The sequence below is a fragment of the Corvus brachyrhynchos genome, unplaced genomic scaffold, assembly GCF_000691975.1.
Source record: "Corvus brachyrhynchos isolate BGI_N302 unplaced genomic scaffold, ASM69197v1 scaffold28, whole genome shotgun sequence".
Classification (NCBI taxonomy): Eukaryota; Metazoa; Chordata; class Aves; order Passeriformes; family Corvidae; genus Corvus; species Corvus brachyrhynchos.
In genome coordinates this window covers 8157679-8177818 of record NW_008246058.1, presented here as the reverse complement: position 1 = coordinate 8177818, position 20140 = coordinate 8157679, and the positions used below count along the sequence as shown (strand labels likewise).

The window sequence follows — 20140 nt, the reverse complement described above, 5'->3', positions numbered from 1 at the left end:
CATTATCTGTGCATGTGCAAATATGCCAGATACATTATGCATGATACTTCCAGTTCCTCTTTGGCATATGTCTATTTCATTGTATTTCCTCTAGAAGTACATCTGCTGCCTGAATGCACTGAACTTACTACTCTCATGAAAGTCAGTTCCTTTTTTGTTTTCTTTATATTCACATCATATTGACTACACATGTGATACAACTAATTATCCAGCATTTCCAAATTCTAACAATGCAAGTATTGAATATCCAAGTATCTTAGAGATCACCACTTTAAGAGATTGCACAGATGGGGTGGGCATGGGAGGAAAGAGATAGAAACTTATTTAATTTTTATATGATGGCACTTCAGGCTTTAGAAATTTACGTGAAAAATCTCTAAATCTAGTGATTACCCAAATAAACTTCACTGTAACCCAACACACCAACTAATGTAGCACTATCTTCTACAACCTTTCTGCACCTTGAAAGTCAGCATTAGAGAACATGGATTTTCATCAGTTTTTGTAGTACAGCATGAACTTCATGGGTTAACAATTTCTTAAATATGAAGAGTCATACAGAAGATGAACAGACTACAAAGTGGTGAAAACATCCACTTTTCATACTAATAAATTTTTCACTTTTTACATGAGCTGATCTTAGTTTTTCATTTACTACCCACACCCTCCACCCTTTTCCCCATATCCTCTGCCCCTTTAACCTCTAAAGTCCCCTGGTCAAATCAAATTGTATAGAAGATTTATATTTCAAATTACTGCAACTACTGCATTACTACATTGAACTACTGCACTGTATTACTAATATAAAATGATCTAAATTACAGTTTTTCTAGTATTTTCTATATTTTATGTATATCAATTTCTCTAATTTGAAAAAAATAATTATTTAAAATGAAGGAAGTATGGTTAATATGTGTATTTTAATATTAATTTATAATTGCACTACTGATAATTTGGTTTTTACATTCTAACTAAAATACATCTGATTTATACCAGCAATTTGTGGACAAAAGAAGAAAACTGGAAATACCGAGGGAAAGTAATGCCACAACACATCAGACAAATATCAATTATAGAAGTAAACATGAATAGCGTAATGAAGAACAGTTAAGAGCTGCAGGAACTGAAAAAAACATGAATAGGAAAAACAAGTTCATAGAAGAAAATTGACAGGGAAGTATAAAAGGCAAAAATTCAATTAAAACATTAACACAATTAATTTTTTGAAATCAGTATGGCTGATTTTCTTTTTCCCTTTCTTCCCTTCTAACCACTCCAGACTTGACTTTTGGATGACAAATTATCTCCTTTCCTACTTCCAAGTGCAAAGATACCAAGAAGTTTAGGACATTATTGTCAATTTTTCTCTAATAAAAATCTCAACATTAACAAACCATCCATTATAAAGTTCATCCAACAAACAGAATGTATCTATGTGATTTGTTGCACATGTTAAGTGGGTATTTCCAAAAGTATTACGAAATATGAAACAAATATAATTCAGGGATTAAGTGTTTGAGTGTTAGATTACGTTTGTGTTATGCTTATTTCTTGAAACTTTTAAAATTTTCCAAGAAGAAAACTTCTTATATACAAATCTTCTTATATACAAATAATCTTAGAAATGTAGAATGCAATAATCTTACTGCCAAATACATTTACTTTCTTCAACCCTCATCTTTTTAGTTCTGGGTTTCACTTACAAAAACAAAGAAAAAAAAAACCCTGAGGACATATGCACATTGATTACCTACTAGACTTAAAAATATTTAACAGCTGTTCAAAAAACCTCTCTGTCCCTACTCCTCCTTTCCTCTTGCTCCTTCTAAGTACCTCAAAAAATTAGGATATGTGAATACATATTTTCTAACAAATCCTTAAAAGTTTTATATTGAAAAATCCCAATGTAATGATCTATCATACACTTTCATTATAATCTTTCAAAGAAAAGAAAAAAAAATCAAGATAAGTTTCTCTTAACATGCTTTTGTTCTCAAAAGTTTTATTAGCAAATTATTTATTTTCCTATAACAAATCTTAAAATCTTCTTTCCTTCTACCATCATAAATTCTCCTGTAAGACAGAAGGAAAAAGAAATGCTGTTTTAATAGGGAACACCCAGTAGCAAGATTTTTTCTCCCTGATTCATTTTGTCCTGGCCATTACTAAGATGCTATATAAGGCCAGATATCAAAAAGCATAAGGCAAGCTGGGATAGACAACTCTTCTTAAAGAAGAAAGGGGAAAGGACAGAGAAATTATAAAAGCTTACAGGAAAGTAATAAAAAAATAGAGCTGAAAACATAGAGAAAGAGAATGGAGATATCAGTAAAATTAATAAGATTTTGTAAAGAAACAGTTAAGTAAAATTATCAAAACATATGTATTTCCTCAAACTGAGAATATATGGTTAAAAATTTGCAAATACTTAGTGACATTTCTGCTCTTTGAAAAGAGAAGTTTGGAGTCATGAAATTTTTTGGAATCCAGAGGTCTCTTGAAAATAATTTTCCTAAAGAAAGCACTGAGACACTTTTGAACTGCTAGATGATGACTGGAGTCATCCATTAAGACTTCCTGGCACTATTTGAGCCTGAGTCTGCTAAGCAATTTTTTTTCTTCAACTACTGTATCTCTTTTTCAGACTGGTTTTTTTTTCTGAATTTAATTTATGACTTACGAACTGTACTAGAGGTCTTTTTGCATTGTTTGCACCTGGTACTCATTTGTTTCTCGGGCCATTTAATTACTATGTATGTGTATTTCCATATTAAAATGAACATTGAGAACAGAATAGAATAGAATAGAATAGAAAAAACAGAATAGTTGGAAGGGACCAATGACAATCAATAGTCAACTGCCTGACCACTTCAGGGCTGACCAAAATTTAAGTCATATTATTAAGCATACTGTACAAATGCCTTTTAGCTTTTGGCCATATGCCTCTTAACATATCTTTAGACAGTAAAAGTATGCTATATAAGCCCTCACAAGAAAATGTTCTAAAATCTCTCTCATGGTGAATGCATATACACAAATAAAAATTCTAGAGCCTTAATAAGTAAAGTATGTAGTTGATATAAATTATAGAACAATTCAAAAGGACTAACAGCATTACTAAACTGTATGAAACACAAATAGTAGAAAACAAAAATGTCAGATTATCCTCTATTACTTTAGTCATGATGAAGCCAACAATTCCTAAATATTTAACAGGAAAAAAAAAGAAAAAAGAAAAAAACAAGGAAATATCATGTTTCTATCTTGTGTCTATCATGTTTAATTGCCTTCTTGTTTTCACATCTGAAAAATATGGACCATACTAGAAACTGTGACTGTACGATAGGAAAGAATTTCTACTAAAATCTGGGAATTCGAAGTTCCTTGGTTTAGCTGAGTGGAAGGGTTTAGGGATCTCCTTTTTTCCCCCCCTTCTTCTGAACAGAAGAGATAAACTTTTCTGAATTTGACCACTTGGTTTTGTTAGAACTGAGGACCCAAAAGGTGCTGTGTTTCACTATCAGCTATCCTATCTAAATATATTTTTCTTTAGCCAATCAAGGTGCATCTTGAAAGTAAGCCTCTCATCCTTAGTTACTCCCTCCTTCTACAAGGCTTCATTGTTGCAATAACAAGAACTCTTCTTGCTCATCTCCCAAATAAAAATTTTTATATATTATGTACTAACTTGTCCTTATTTAAGTTCTGTACATACTGACATTTACTTCAAAATTTATGCTTTCATCCTGTCTTACACGGTATTTTGTAAGGTGGGATGATCAGGAAAATGTTACACCATTACATTACCTTTATTTATCTGATTCAGTCTGAATTCTTGTTGATGAAGAAACTATAATCATGTACAGTATTCCTCAAGAGATCTCACTACTTTCTTATAAAATGATACTTGTACTTCCCTACCTATAAGGAAAATATTTCACCAAATGCACCTAGGGTTTCTTTATCCAGCTAATAAGCTTAGAGAAGATATTCATCAGCCAGCCTTTGACACAATTTAAATTATTGTTGAGGTCCAGGTAGTGTATCTAGTACGGTAATTTACACCTAGCAGTAGAATTTTGGGTACATATAGACTTCTAGTTCTCTCTATACATCTCGTTCATGCATAAACTTCAAAAAAATTTTTGCAAAACAAAACAGTGTTGCTATTGTCTACTCATTCTGAAAGACCTTATCCACAGAACAATCGCATGGAAGCCAACAGTACTACTCTTTTTCTGCAGTTATGATTTTGCATCAATGCTAATGTATCATAAAACTGCACTATTCTGGTCTTACTAGCAATATTCTCAAAAAAGCCTACAGTTACATCTATATGTACAATAAATTTTTACAATTTCAAATATTCACACATACATAGTGTGTATATGAAACAGTAAATTTTAGTAATTATATTTAGTATATAAAATTTTGTCTTCTCAATTATGAATTAATTTGCATAATTTGGGAGTGTAATTCTTAAATTACAATCTAGAGCACTACAAAAAATGCATTTCCAATGTAAAAACTAATTTTTAATATCTATTAAACAGAGAAATAATTTTAGAAGGTTTTAATATAAAATTCTTAAGTAGATATAATTCCATAGTTATTTAATATGCAGAGTTTTTAGACTTCTGTGCATAATACATTTTCAAAGAGAGATTAAAATACTTAAGTAGTAACCTACAGGAAACTCTATATAAATACCTCTGGAACGTTCCTCCGTAATGGAAATTTCTTCAAGTCAATTAACAGCTATCTCACATTGACAAAAATTCCTTCAAAATACGTCTGTGTCTTTTTACCAAGGAATATTTTGTGGAAGAAAATTATAGGTTATTTATTGAAGGTCATTTGATATGTTTTAATGGCTGTTATCAAAATGTTTGCTGAGTAAAAATGGTAAATTTTTACTCAGTATAGGAATATCCCTTTAACAGCATGAACACATATACTGTTCTGTGAGTCACAGACACAGGAAAAAAATTTAAATATTTAGTATAATGAATGCTAGCAAAATCAAGACTTTCAATGTTGCATGAGGGAATAAAATGCACACAGAACTAGATATGGGCTTTCTTCTCCACTGAGGTCCATACAAGTCTGATTTCACTTGTATGTGTACCTTTTCGTACCTGTAGTACTATTTTAATTTGTGAAAAATAAACACCATAACATTATTTTAGCAGTATCTTGGTGTCTAAATTATTCTCCTTTTTTTCATAATCTAATGTTTAGCACTTCAATATGATAAAATAATTTAGAATTATGTGCCATACCTGTATCTTATATTAAAGAATAGGTCAGAGAAGAAAGGAACATTGAGAAAACAGCGGGGAGGACACTGTAGTGTAATGATTCCAAACAGGAAATGGGAAAAAACTATATGTGTATCACAATTACTGCCATATTTAGCTGCCGAAGTAGTACATTCTTACATCTTTAAATTAGAAGATATTAATACAGATCCTCATAAACTCCCTTATAACTGAAAACAAGCCTGTTTTTTTAAACTTGACCAAAGACATTTTGAAATTAATGCATAGCCACACAACCAGTACAAACCAAACTGTTGATTAATTTATACCAGTCAATAACCAGAAAATACTTCAGATTTCCACTGAAATTAATGCAAATGAAACATAAACATCTGTTTAATTATTTCTATTTCATATGCAAACCAAATACAGTGTTTGTTTTTCAGTTACTCTATTTAAATTATATATTTTAAAATTCTGGAGAACTGCAGCTCTTGTTTCAAAAGGTGTTAGTAAATGAAGCTACAATAACTTATACTAGGTGACTATCCAGTAAGACAACAGATTCCAAATAAAACTTCTTTACAAAACATCAAACATATAATGAGATTTCTACAAATGTCTTGTGCTATAAAAGGTGCTTCTCATCAATATATTTGTGTTTATGAATTTTTCATGTACAATTGATTAACATGAAGCACACAATAAAAATTCAAAATGTATAATAAATGGTATTCAACAACATTAGCCTGCAAAATTAAGCTGATCCTTTTCTGAAATTGTGTATGTCTAAAAACACACCAACATGCAATTTTTTTCTGAATATCTGTTGGTTAACTTAAGACATTCCAGCATTACTTTTTGTCACCTTCATGTTTCAGATATCAACATTTACTTTTTAACGCAGCAAACAATGCTTGTTTTATACTCCAAATGTTGTTCATTATTAATACTTTAGCATGCAGATTAGATCATCTCAATATAGAAATATATAAAATCTTTAGCTTTAGCACTTTAATATTTGCTGAATTCCCTAGTGTTCTAAATGTTGCTTTGATCATTGATTTCATGTTTGATAGAATAAAAATGTACAGATGTTTTAAAAAACAAAATATTGCTGAAGATTTAAGCAGGAGGGAGACGAATACAACTGCATCACCTACTGGTTTAGAACAGCAGCTATTTATAAAGTACATTTTTAATGCTATGGTTAATTATGTCTAATCAAATATGCAGAATAGATGAGTATTCTAATCTCAATTCTCAAAACTTCCATCAGATGTCTCTTACACTAAGCTTTATTGTGAAATATAATGCTAGAAACTATAAAGCCACATGAAAAGAAAATTCCTTATATGTACATTTTGTCTTTTTAGAAATCAAAACAATTTAAATAATGAAGACAATATTACTACTAATTTCATTTTTCCATCTGAATGACCTACTAGAACTCAAATTTAGGCAGATTTAATCCCTTTCCCATTTGGTTCAATTACACTTCCTGAATGGATACCTGAACTTTCATTTTTAATTTATACAAAATATTTTTTCATAACTACATGTGCACAAGTAAAATAATATCCAATACCTCTATGAGTAACAACTGCAAGTTCTTTAGCTCTTTCTATCTGTTCAGCATTTCTTGGTCGTCTTCTTGTGCTTTGTAAATTTGCTTGAGGAAGAGAGAGTGCTTCCTTGTAAGCAGCCAACTCCAGAACTGGTTTTCTTGTATTCATAGCTTGTACTCGTTGTTCTTCAGCAGATTGTCTACAGGTGGTCACTGCACTGGATACAGCAACATCAGCAGATGTGCTAGCAACAGTAATGGCACCAGTAGTGGCCGCAATATGCTCCTCTAACTCACCAGTGGAGGCAGTTTTGATGAAAGTAGAAGAACCTGTAGGACACACAGTAGTACTGGATGCTAACTTTTTCTTTTGAACTGTGTTTTCTTGATCAATCTAAAAAATTAAATTTCCCTCTGTTTAACATAGTAAAGACAACTGACATGAAAAGAGGAAAGTCAAAAGGCTTTATTTAAAAAATTGAAGCAATCAGAACATTGTTTAATGCTAGTGAACATTTTGTAATAATAGTGATATTGCATGTTAAGATTTAAATGTCCTCAAAACTTAAACTTTTTTACCAGTCTTAATGACAGCACATAATTTCCAGCCCTGCACATTCAGAAATGAGCATGGCTAGAGCAAAATATACAGCTATATCATTAATAGGGCCCCTACTAGGAAACCATCCTATTGAGGAGTGAAATGGCAGCATTATATACTAACCTAAGTAGCAGAAAAATCTGCCATACTCCAGTTGCTAATAAGGCTCTCAGATATGCTCATTATTTTCATCAAAGATCCCTTGAGAGGGGTCTAAAAGCTCATTTAGACTTGACATGAGACCAGGTGTAGATGAATAATAAAAGGTACACATTTAAACAAAACTTGTCAGCAGTATTATTTATACTTAACATTGTAAAAAGGCTTCATATGTAATTCTCTTTTTGCGCTCTAAATTCTGTAATAGACCAGATTATTTTACTAAAAACCCTCACATATAAAATGTTTCAATAAGCTAAAAAAATTGTCCATGCACTGCTTGTGAAAATATTGTTAGCATTTTTAAGGTTCCTACTATTCAAAATATAGGGCCAATTTTTCCATATTTTGTTAACATTTTCTTTCTTCCCCATCCCCCACATTTGGCTGCAAATGTTTGGAAGCCAAGTCTCTCACCTGTAAGCATTTAGAATATCTTAATAGAGTAGAAACTCCATCTTGACTGGAACGAATAATTGACTGGGCAATGCATAACAAAATTCACCATAAAAACATAGTCGAACAAAGCTGATGTAGCACAAACTGTACTATATTTTACTAGTATCTTTAAAACATGGCTTTTTTATTTCATAATAATGATTAGGGCCCCTTGAACAGTCATTCAAACAATAATATTCCATACTTCTCTTTTTGGTTCTGCGCTCTCTTCTCATACTTTGAGACTTGTCCTTTAAATGTAGTGGGTGATGTCAGGATGGAAAGCAACGAGAGTTTTCACACTTTTAGAAAAACCTGTCCACTAGAAAATGGAAATGAGACTCCCAGAGGAGTCTTAACTAAGCATTATGTAATATATTTAATGTACAAGGTATATCACATCTCTTGACAGAGTTCTCAAATGTTCTGTATAAATTAATGGAAGAGATTCTCATATCAAAAATACTCAGTCTTGCTAATAGTCTCTTTTGATTACTGCAGAAATTTTAGGCTAAAAATGGTTTATTTTATCATGCTATTAAAAATACTAACATAACAGGATATGTTAGCTTTATAAAGAAAACAAATAAAGCTGATGTGGGTAAATACTATTTTTGCTATCTGACATTCAATGTCCTAACATCAGTTGTGTAATACAGCACTTCTAAATCATAGTGGTGGTTTCCCCTGCAAAACTAAAAAACCTTAGTAGTACCATGTAAGCTCCAGGTTTATGTGTCAGAGACCAAACCCAAAACTACTTACTGTCCTATGATGACAGTGATATAAGTAACTAAAATAGATCTAGACATTTTTTATTCTTTATTTCATAATAAAAGAAGAAAATTGTCACAACAGTGCATAATATCAAAATCTAGACTACTTATGATTCAGTATACAATAAATTTTGACAGACTGGTATCAAGTTTAAAACACAGAAAATACAAATGCATGGCCAAGAGATATTTTGGAACAGAAAAATGTTGTTTAAAACAAAGAAAACTTAATGTATGTTACATAATCACTACTATTAAAACAAAATCTATGTGAACATATCTCTATCATGCAAGCAAATGTACAAGAACAGGCATTCATCTGCTTCCAATATCAAGGTCAAAGCAAAACTATATTCAGAATCTCAATCAAATGTCATGGTCTATCCTATTTATTTAAATAGGCACAGCACTTTAAATGAGAAAAACTTAAAGGAGAGTTCATCTCAAAAGAAAAAAGCAAGAAAAATTAAACTTACTTAAAGCTACAAAGCTTACACATTGAAAAGTACTGCTTTGACACAGAGGCAATTTTCAAACAGAACACCTAACTTGTTAGGCTTTCACATTCATTTACACTGAAGAACTCATGCAGAAGATCAGTAAAGTTAAACAACATGGCTTGATTTACATGGAAGATTTTGAGAAAAAAATAATGTTATGTATAAGCAATCTTGTAAGTATCAGCTACTGCACAGAAAAGATCCATCAATGTTTCCGTATATATAATTTTTAATCTGCAAAAGTATGAATTTTGGGGTCTTTATTTTGGGAAAACAGTCTTAGACTAATTGAAGCACCTTTGTTGCATGGGCATTTTAAATCCATACTCTCCACTTCAGTGTTGTCCAGTAACATCTGACATTTCAGTTTGTCAAAGAGGTTATTTTAAATATTGTATTTTTCTATGTAATAAAGAAATACTCCTATATTGTTTTACTTTAATACTCTGGTTTAAAAGAAAAAGAAAAAAAAGGAACGAAAAGCTTTTAATGATAAATGGCACAAAACGGAAGAAAGGAAGATTGATCTCTGCTTTTTGGGAAAAGCTTAAACCAAAATTTTGCAGTCTACTGAAGTCAACTCAGAGGCAGAGAATCACTTTGAATTCACAATCAGCCAGAAAAGATGTGTAGTTTGAGGAACTGCTAGGCTGAATCATATGAGGAAGCAGTGAGGACAGTGGTTAAAAAGAGTAATTGTTGTTTAGGGCATGGCGTCACAAAGAAAGAGAACCCAACCAACCCACTCAAAACAGTCTGAGACCTACTAGACTGGACCAGCATTTCTCTAAGCGAGTCTCTGTGGAAGGAGAACAGACAAAAACCAGTAAAACTGAGGACCTTTCATGTGTCAAATTAGCCTCCTTACACAAGGAAAGATTGGAAGTAGTATTTACTCATAAAAACTTAGAGCTATGTAGAAGTGAAAAGAGATCAAGCTGATGATCTACAGAGAAATTCCGTTCAGAAAACTAGTCTTAACAAGACACTACTCAAAAGTGTTGCAACTGTTAAAACTTAGGATAATGCAAACATATGGGAGACCCATAAGCCTTTCTATTTATAAAGAAGTGGAAGTTGTTCTTGATTCCAGGATCATTTTTAGTAAAGAAAAGAGGCAAGAGCCTTTGACATTTGCCTGAAACAAAGTTCCAAAAATAGATTATGAATCTGTGCTAGATGCACACACTTTGCATATGCAATATGCTACAAGTATACACAGGGTTCCTGTTGTAAACATGATACCAAAGGAAATTTACCCCAGATAAACTCATAGTGAAAGTTCAATTAGCAATTAATCTAATGGACTAACTTTTTATGAGTGATTCCTGAGGGCACAATCTAGGGAGATAATAAATACCTTTGCCCACTCTGAGAAGCATTCACCAGAAACAAAAATAAGGCAGAAAACGGTATCTAACAGAGTGAAAATCCTTGTTGAAAATGACCTTTTATTTTTTGTTTTAGAGGACTATGACTTGGGAAAGCTTTCCTGTAAGTTGTCCCCTCTTCTCTAGGTTGAAAAAGCTCAGTTTGCTCAGCCTTCCTTCCCTCACAGGGTAAGTGCTCCAGCTCTCAACCATCTTGGTGACCCTCCACTGAACTTGCTTCACTGAAAAACTCATCTTCCCTGTCATGAAGCCCAAATCTTAATGTACTATTCTAGCTATGGTCACAGAAGTGTTGAGACAAGGACAAAAATCCTTCCCTTTAAATCTACTGATGACATTCTTATTAATATAACTCAGGATGCTTTTGGCCTTCTTTCTTTCCAGGGCACACTGCTGTCTTGCTCAGCCTGCTGTCTGCCACAACACACAGGCTCTATTCAGCAGAGGTCATAGCTATCAGACAGTCCTGTTGCCAAGGTTTCTTCCTACCCAAATACAGGACTTTACACTGACCCTTGCTGATTTTCACTGGATTTCTGTTGGCTCATTCTTCCAACTTGTCTGTGTCCCTATGGCAAGCCTGTCCTCGACTATATTGACTGTTGGTCCTTGACTATAATGACTGATATTTTGGTGTCATCTGCAAATCCAGTGAGACTGCTCTCTGTCATTGATTGAAGCTCATTGATAAACACATTGAAGAGAACTTGTATCAGAATAGACATCTGTAGTATACCACTTGTTACTGCACTCTAGGTAGAAAGTCTGGCCCATTTATGACTATATTCTAAATTTAATTTTTCTTTATTTCAGTGTTTGAAGAACAGATAAAAACAAGCAAATTGTTCATAAGACCAAATGGGATCTAAGGCTACTGTCCAACAGCTATTCTAATTCATTAGAGTTTGTTTTGCTGATTAGCTCCTAAGAACCATGTTGAGTCAAAATGTGAAAGCAAATAGAAATATTCACTGTCCTGTTTATTCAGGATGAATAAAGGTACAGGACTTTATTAGTTCTTGTGACACATATGATCCAGCCACAGACTTCCCAAACAAGGCTAAAGGTCATTAATGCAGATGACCCTAAACGGGACTCAGACTACAGGAAGGTGCTAATAAGGTGACTGTCATGAGGTCAGCCTGGGACTTTTCCTGTCTATCTTATTAGCAAGAAGCCAGTCTATCATTTTGCAATGGGTAATTGGGAAAGAAGTGTAGACAGTCAAGCAAAAAAATAAATGCATACTTCATTAAAGAGAAAAAGAGGTAGTTACAATTATAAATAGAATTTTTAAAAAGAATAATAACTGTATCTTCATTCTTCTTTCAAATGTTCAAGGACTTTTAGTCAAGGCTTATTTAGCTGCCTTACTTAAAACTTCCTATACTTAACTAATTTTGGAGTGACCCGTGCATTCTATTAAAAAGATGCTTTTTTTTTTTCCCTATCTTAATTAACTGTTCTCTTTGATGTTCTCTGTCGTTAAGTATCTGATGCTTGCAAAAAATTTCCAATAAAGTTAGAAACCTAATTAGAAGAATATATTCTGTATCTGTTAAAGGAATTTTCAAGTTTGCGTAGACATAACAGCTTATTTGACTCTTTTAACATATGTCATTCCAGACTTATTATTTTAAAAAATCACTTTGTTTATTATTCATACATTTCTAGTATCTTTACCTGTTCTTAGGATCAAATTGTAATAGAAAAGAAACAGATACATAAACATAACATAAAACACATATTTTAGAACATAAAATCAGTATTAAGGGCTGCCATAAAATACTCATCTGACAAAATCTATTTTCAACTTCCAGCTATTCAGAAAAGAAATAAAACTGTAGTTTTAAAGAAACGCATGACTGAAAAAGATACAGTTCAAAGCAAATTTCTAGACTTTAGTTCAAACAGGCAATGATTCCTGAACTTCTATAAATAGCAAAGACTCCAAAAGCTGTCTAGCCAGAATTTTAAAAAAGTCCTTCTGGTTCCTTTTGTTTTCGTGTTGTCCACAATTGTGAGAGTTGATTCAGAATTTCATTTTTATTTCCTTTTGGTACTAGAACTTGCCTTTTTGCATTACTGCATTGTCTTATGAATTTTTTAAACTTGCCTTTTTCTGCTCTCTTTTTTTCAACCTCTTTATTGTTACCTCTTTCTTCTCTTTTTCTCTATTTTTTGTGTAAACTTTTACACGTAAATAAATTGCTGCAGTAAGACATACCAAAACAGTCTGAAAGTGACAATTAAGCAACAACCAGAAATTTTCAGTGATGCAGGGGATATGTCATACTTCAGTATAGACAAATGCATATCTCTGTGATCTTCCATATGCCTCTCTCAGTGAACTTAAGATCACCTTTTTTAAGTAGATACCAAAAATATGGTAAATTTATGAATCTTAATTTTAGCAAACTGATTACATTTGGAAATCTGAAATTCAGACAAATTGCCAAACAGCTCTAACATGATTTGTTTTCTTACTACTAAAATCAGGACATAGACAGAGTGCTACCATTTTTTTTTTTATTGCAGCAATATATGGTTTTTCAATAGAAGCAAATATGAAAATGCCCAACATATGTGCACATATGGATAATGTTCTTTCAGTTGGTTTACTTAAAGTGAGAAAGTACTTTCTGAAAGGCCTGTTACTTTTAAGAAAAAAACAAAAAACAAAACCAAAACTTAACACGAATGTTAGTAAATGAGAAAGGAGTGATTTGAAATACAAAATAATTATTTTCATATAGTCATACTTTTTTTTCAAAAGACATATGCATCAATGTAACATAAATCTGTGTAATCAAACATAAACATACAAAAAAATCCAGAAAATACTACTTAAAAATTCTTCAAGACTCTCAATAATATTACAAAAATTAATGAAATGAATGATATAATGCTGGGAAAGGAAAGTATTCACATCTCTTGGCCTTAAAAAGAATACCTTTATTGTATTTGTCAAGTAAAAAGCCTTGCCAATATTGTCTTACATATTTATTTTCTTTCTAATTTTGAAAGTTTTGTGAATCATAGTGCAGGAGTGTTATTTCCCCTTTTTAAGGATAGGATAACATCAAATAAGCAAATCCAAAAGAATGATTACTATAAAGACTATGTACATTAAAATTTATATAGCAACCATTTAACAAAAAGATACACTTAAAATTTAAAGGTTCTGACTTCTAATTCTGTTTCTTGTATCACCATGGATACGCCATCATATTGTAGTGCTCTCATTTCTTTTCAATAAAATTAAATTCTCACTTTCCTCTTACTCCCAGAGGAATATTAGTATTAGTTGCCTAATATCTGTTCAATGTTATAAGCAAGCAAAGTGGCTTTTTAAAATCAAATATACAGTTTCAGACAGAACAATACTTGCTAAACCTTGAACTATATATTGATATGACTCTGACACTCCTTTTTTTAATATTTTCAATGAAGTTCAGATACATGAGAAAATAATGAATCTTGAACCCAGTAATAATCTCTTTCACTTATTATTAACAGCAAAAAATGTTTGTACCATTGCTCTTGAGTGTCTAACTAATATTTGCCCTAAGCAGGCTAAATGCCCAAATTTTTGATTCTAAATCCAGTATTAGGCATCAAGAAGCTATTTGACTTAAACTTATTACAGAAGATTGCTAAACTAATTTAAGATAAATTATCCAATATAGTAATCTTCACTACAGGGAAGATTATTTTAATAGCTAATATATTTAATATATTTTTAAAATTATTACATGTTTTTAAACAGATTAGTACTTGTTAGAAATAATGTAAACTCCTTAGAAAGTTTGTTCATTTACTTGCCAAATGGTAGACAAGGTTGCAGAAAAGGTATCTTGAATACAAATCTTAATACTTAAGCATGTATTTTTCATTGTTTACCTTACCTATGTCTCACAAAATTAACAGAGACTGCAGACTAGTAAGTACAATTTTGCCATTAGTAATACAAGGCCACAGAATTTACATTGACACATAAATTCTGTATGTGGGCTTGCCTTGGCCTGAGGTTGTTTTCACTATTTTTGATAATTCATAGGTGTCAAGTGAATATTTCTTGACCTAATGGCATTTCAGGAATGTTGTGCTCTGATAATACTGCATACAGTAATGATGTGATAAAGCTACATAAGCCCTGCATAGCAAGCAACATACTTAGTGAGGCTGAGAGAGACTAATGTGCAACTTTCATATTTTAGTAAAGAACAATGAGAAAGAAGCAGACTATGTTAAGAAAATATACCAAAAAAATGAATAATTGAACTCCAAGAATGAAGAGGAAGTTCATTTCTTCATGTCCAGGAGTGTCAAACTCCTCCTAACAGATCTTTGGATGCTTTCAATTCGTTGTAATCCCCACCCAGGGACACAAAGAAAAGGGTGAAAATAAGACAAAAGAAATACAGAGGAGAGTAGACAGGCAATTCTTAACTTTTATAAATGCATTATTGTTATTATTGATGCTTTTCTATATTAGATAATTTAGACTATCAGACCATTAAAACATTAATTAGAATAACAATAAATTGTGTTCCCTTTGGTGATAACAAGATTATGTGGCAAATGTTATATTATGTAAGTCCATTACAACCCAACTAACTTTTGGTCTGTAAGTTTTGTATGCCAAACATACACTATTTTCTCTATGTATCTTACACCACTGAAGTGCTCTCCAATGACTGTCAGGACTCTGAGGGCTCTAATGGGCCAAAACAGGACTGCCCAGCCTTCCTGGGGCCTCCCACCACCCATGCCTATGGGTCCATGGCCTCAAGGCTGAAGCCGTGACTCCCTGTCCCAGTGATGCCACAGCAGTGTTTGTCCCCCTCTTCCCACATTCCTGTTCTACCTAGCCATGGGGGTAATGTCCCTGCCTGGCCTTGGCCTGTCCTGTTTTCCATGGAGATGCCCAAAGCCCAAGGTTTGGTCTGCCTCCAGATGCAGCCTCCTCTGCTCCCTGCAGCAGGGGGACCAACACTGGCTGAAAAGCCCTGCACTGCCAGTCTCAATCCTGATCCCCGAGCTCTCAAGCCTTCAGGAAGCTGTTGGCCTGTGCTTGTCTCATATTCATACAATGCCTATGAGCAAAGCATAGCATTACATTTAACAAGAAGTGTTATTTTCCCCTTATTTCTCACTCAGAATAAATAAAGTTAATCTCTAAGCAGAATAAATGTTAATTATAAAGCAAAGTTGAATGATTTATAAATGAAACTACTGTCTTTTATTTTTTGGTTTTATCTAAAAGGTCAGGACAGACTGAAAAATAATACTTTTAAAGAAAGGTCAGGTCCTAAATGGGATGAAAACAATTCTCTGGCAAGGAAGAATGTTTCTTTGGTATAAAAACCGATTCAAAATCCACCTAGAGTTTACAGAGATAAAGCTATTACCTGCTGAACACTGTGTGCTGTCAGCATCAAGTGGGCAGTTAGTGAACTTTTAAGCTATGAATTGGCATCCAGTGCAAAACAAGAGCTTCGCCTGAGGAAAATCTTCCCTGTGAGATGACCCCAGTGATCCATTGGCCAACAATTTCAAGATGTCCTAAGGTAAATGCTTACACACTAAAATTTCAAAATCATTGTAAGAATTACATATGCATTGCCTTAGTGAGCATTTCAGGCAATTTTGCACTGCGATACAATGATAACAATGATAATGTTCTTGTTCAATAGCCAAAATGGTTCCTAATATCCAAAATAGCTCAGTTACTGCACCTTTCTTCACCTTTATGTTGCCCAGAGAAATGCTCACAAAGACAACTTCCACAAGAAAATGATACACTGGCATATCTAAAAACAGGGTAATTTGACACTGTCTTATGTAACATCCTAGTCGGTAAACTCACGAAATGTGTGTTAGATAAATGGGCAGTGAGGTGGATCAAGAATAGGCTGAATGGCAGAGCTCAGAGGGTTGTGATCAGAAGAGTAGAATCCAGTTGGAGGCCTGTACTCAGTGATGATCCCCAGGGATCAGTACTGGGTCCAATCTTATGCAACTTGTTTATCAATGACCTGGATGAAGGAATTGAATGCACCCTCAGCAAGTTTGCTGATGATATGAAACTGGGGGGAGTGACTGATACACCTGAAGGCTGTGCTGCCATTCAACAGGAAGAGTGTGATTAGCAGATCAAGGGAGGTGATCCTCCCCTTCTACTCGGCCCTAGTGCAGCTATATCTGGAGTGCTGTGCGCAGTTCTGGGCTCCTCAGTACAGGAAAGACAAGGAGCTACTGAAGAGGGTGCAGGGGATGGCAAAAAAGAGGATGAGGGGTCTGGAGCATTTCTCTTATTAGGAGCAACTGCAGGACCTGGAACTGTTTAGTTTAGAGAAGACTGAGAGGGAATCTCATCAATACATATAAACATCTCAAAGGCAGGTGTCAAGAAGTTGGTGCCAGACTCTTTTCAGTGGTACCCAGTGAAAGGACAAGGACCAATGGCCATAAACTTAAACACAAGAAGTTTCACCTCAACAGGAGGAAGAACTTTACACTGAGGGTGGAAGAGCACTGGAACAGGCTGCCCAGGGAGCCTGCATCTGGAGACGCACAAAACCCACCTGGACATTCGCCTGGGTAACCTGCTCTAAGTGACCCTGCCTTGGCAGAAGGGTTGGACTGGATGATCTCCAGAGGTCCCTTCCAACCCTTACAATTCTGTGATTCTGTGATTTTTCAGAAACAGCAGCAGGTTTTGGATACTTCTTACACTTCTTGGATGATAGAACTAAAAAATGTCAAATTTTGAGACAGCTGGTTTCTCACCATATCTGAACATTTCAGACTTCATCAGAATGGTTGAGGTTGAAAGGCATCTTAGAATTTAGCCACTTTCACAACTGTCAGCAGTTTTATGGTCATTGCTTGATATTTACTTTACCTAAATTAAATGGTATGACTATCTCTACAGGGGTGAGAGTTTCTTAGAGATTCTACAGAGTTCCAAAGTAACTTCTTTCACGTAAGAAAAAGTTGCTGGATAGCAGTGAATGAGAGTTTTCAGCAGTAAATTTGTTCCCTGAGGAAATAATAAATTAAAACCCCCTCAAAACCAAACAAATAAACAAATAAAACCCCACATCACATTAATTCTAGGAAAAGTGAGTACAGAGTAAAAAAAGAGACATTTTGCCTCTGTACAAAGACCATGGGATATTGAAATATTAATTATGCACACAAAAATGACTGTGATAGCCTCCACAAGTGGTATAAGGATGAATATATGATATTCAAGAACCATCTGGACACAATCCTCTGCAATGTGCTCTAGGATGATCTTGCTTGTGCAGGGAGTTGGGCCAGATGACTCCACTGTAGTCGCTTCCAACATTACTATGGCCAAGCTGGATGGGGCTCTGAGCAACCTGGTCTAATGAAAGGTGTCTCTGCCCATGACAGGAGTTTGAAACAAGATGAGCTTTAAGGTCCCTTCAAACCCAAACCATTCTATGACTCCATGATTCTATGATATCCATTCTGTGATTCTGTCAATTTCTTTCAGGTTGGTTAATATTCATAATTTCCCACTACAGTCACTGGGAATTTGAATGATTCTTGGCTTAAGTACTACTGACTGGTTTGCTCTAAGTATCAAAAGAGTGTGCTCCAATGGCTTCAACAAACAGATGGTTAATTTATTATAATTGAAATTTGTTTCAAAACTGTAATGTTTCTATCATTAATTTGTTTAAATTATATAGGTTTGAGAACTTTCTAGGGAAAAACTTTATTTAAGCATGCAAGCCTTATACATCTTTCATGAAAAGCCAAACTACCCACCAAACAAATGAAGAATCATTTCTTCTTTTATCTTCAATTACAAATCTGTGTTCGTTATCTGCCTGTTACACATATACACTAGACATATATATTAGGAATTAGAAGGTATGGCTTTTAATCCCAAGTTTACTATTAACTGAGAAGGAAAAGGAGTCACAGGTGAAGAAAAATACAAAAAGCAGCAGTTTGTTTTACTTTCACAAAGTCAATATCCCTCTTCCCTTTAGAATTTGAGTCAGCCTGATTTAATTTGAATATATGTCCTTCAAGTCAAAGATTCTCTTCACAAATATTTTCATATATCATAGTGTACCAAGGCAGTACTATAAACTAAACCAGCATTATCTAAGCAATTCAGCTAGCTTTGTGAGAAGTGGAAGGGTTAGTGTTACCTAGCTTCCAACTGCCCTGGATTAGGGCTCAAAAGACCTGGTGCCCTATTCCACTGGTAACATTCTGGTAACTTTGGGTAAATCACTATAAAGTATGTGCCTCAACTCTGACATCCAAAAGAGATCTAATAAATATTTCCAATGGTGATTCATAACTTTACCGTCTGTGTATCTCGCCTCCTCCCACAGATATATTCATTTTTTGAACTGCAGGTTACGACACAGATCAATCACTTTCAATCAGAAACACATGGATATGTGTTTGCTACCTTTGCTTTCTCTGAACTTTCTTCAACTTTGCTCTATTCTTTGGAAATACTGAGAGGCCAGAGCAACAGCTGGAGTCAAGGTGAAGGTTGATTTATACAGCAGCATGTTTTTCGCGCTGTCCTCTATTCTTTCCCTAATATTTAATTTGAAAAGCACTAAGGTGTGCTTTTTAAGCATTCTAAGTATGGACCTGAGGACTGTGGAGTGCTCTTAGTATACTGACTAAATTAGAGCATAAGAGCTCGCTGATATTACTGACAATATAAATGAACAACAGATCTCATAATTTTATTTCCAATCTTTTTTGCCTCAGTCTTCGCTGGCACACACCCCTCATGTGGACGGACTTCAAGACAGGGACTGGAAGACCAAAGTCCCTTACACTGTCAGAGAAGTTCAGGTTCATGACCTCCAGAACATAAAGAAGTCTATGGGACCTGATGAGCTGCGTCCCAGAGTCCTGAGGGAATTTGCTGATGTAATTGCCAAGCCACTGTCCATGATACTTGAAAAGTCATGGCAGTCAGGCAAAGTCCCACGTGACTGGAAAAGGGGAAACATTTTACCTATCTTTAGAAAGGGTAGAAAGGAGGATTCTGGGAACTATGAACTTGTCAGCATCACCTCTGTGCCTGGGAAAACCATCGAACTGAATCCTCCTAGAAGCTGTGCTAAGCCACATGGATGACAGGGAGGTGATTTGGAGCAGTAGCACAGCTTCACCAAGGGCAAGTCCTCTCTAATCAACCTAGTGGTGGACCAACTGCATCAATCAACAAAGGGCCACATATGTCATCTATTTGGACTTATGCAAAGCCTTGGATGGGATCCTTCACAACACCCCTCTGTCTAAAGTGAAGAGAAATGGATTCTATGGGTGAACTGTTCAATGGATGACAAATTGCTTGTTTAGTTGTGTCCAGAGGGTAATGGTCAATAGTTTAGTGTTCTGACAGACATTGTGGAAAGGTGGTTT

General features: G+C 34.2%; 1 protein-coding gene across 2 annotated transcripts in view; it reads right to left on the bottom strand.

Annotated features, from left to right (window-relative positions):
* CSMD3 (CUB and Sushi multiple domains 3) overlaps positions 1-20140 on the bottom strand; it is a 621464-nt gene that overhangs the window by 360920 nt on the left and 240404 nt on the right. Inside the window, exon 7 of one of the 2 annotated variants that reach the window (XM_008642636.2) lies at positions 6850-7158. The exons of the other annotated variant lie outside the window; for it this stretch is intronic. Within the exon in view, the coding sequence (XP_008640858.1) occupies positions 6850-7158 (309 nt within the window). The remainder of the gene's footprint in view (positions 1-6849; positions 7159-20140) is intronic. 2 annotated transcript variants of the gene reach the window in all.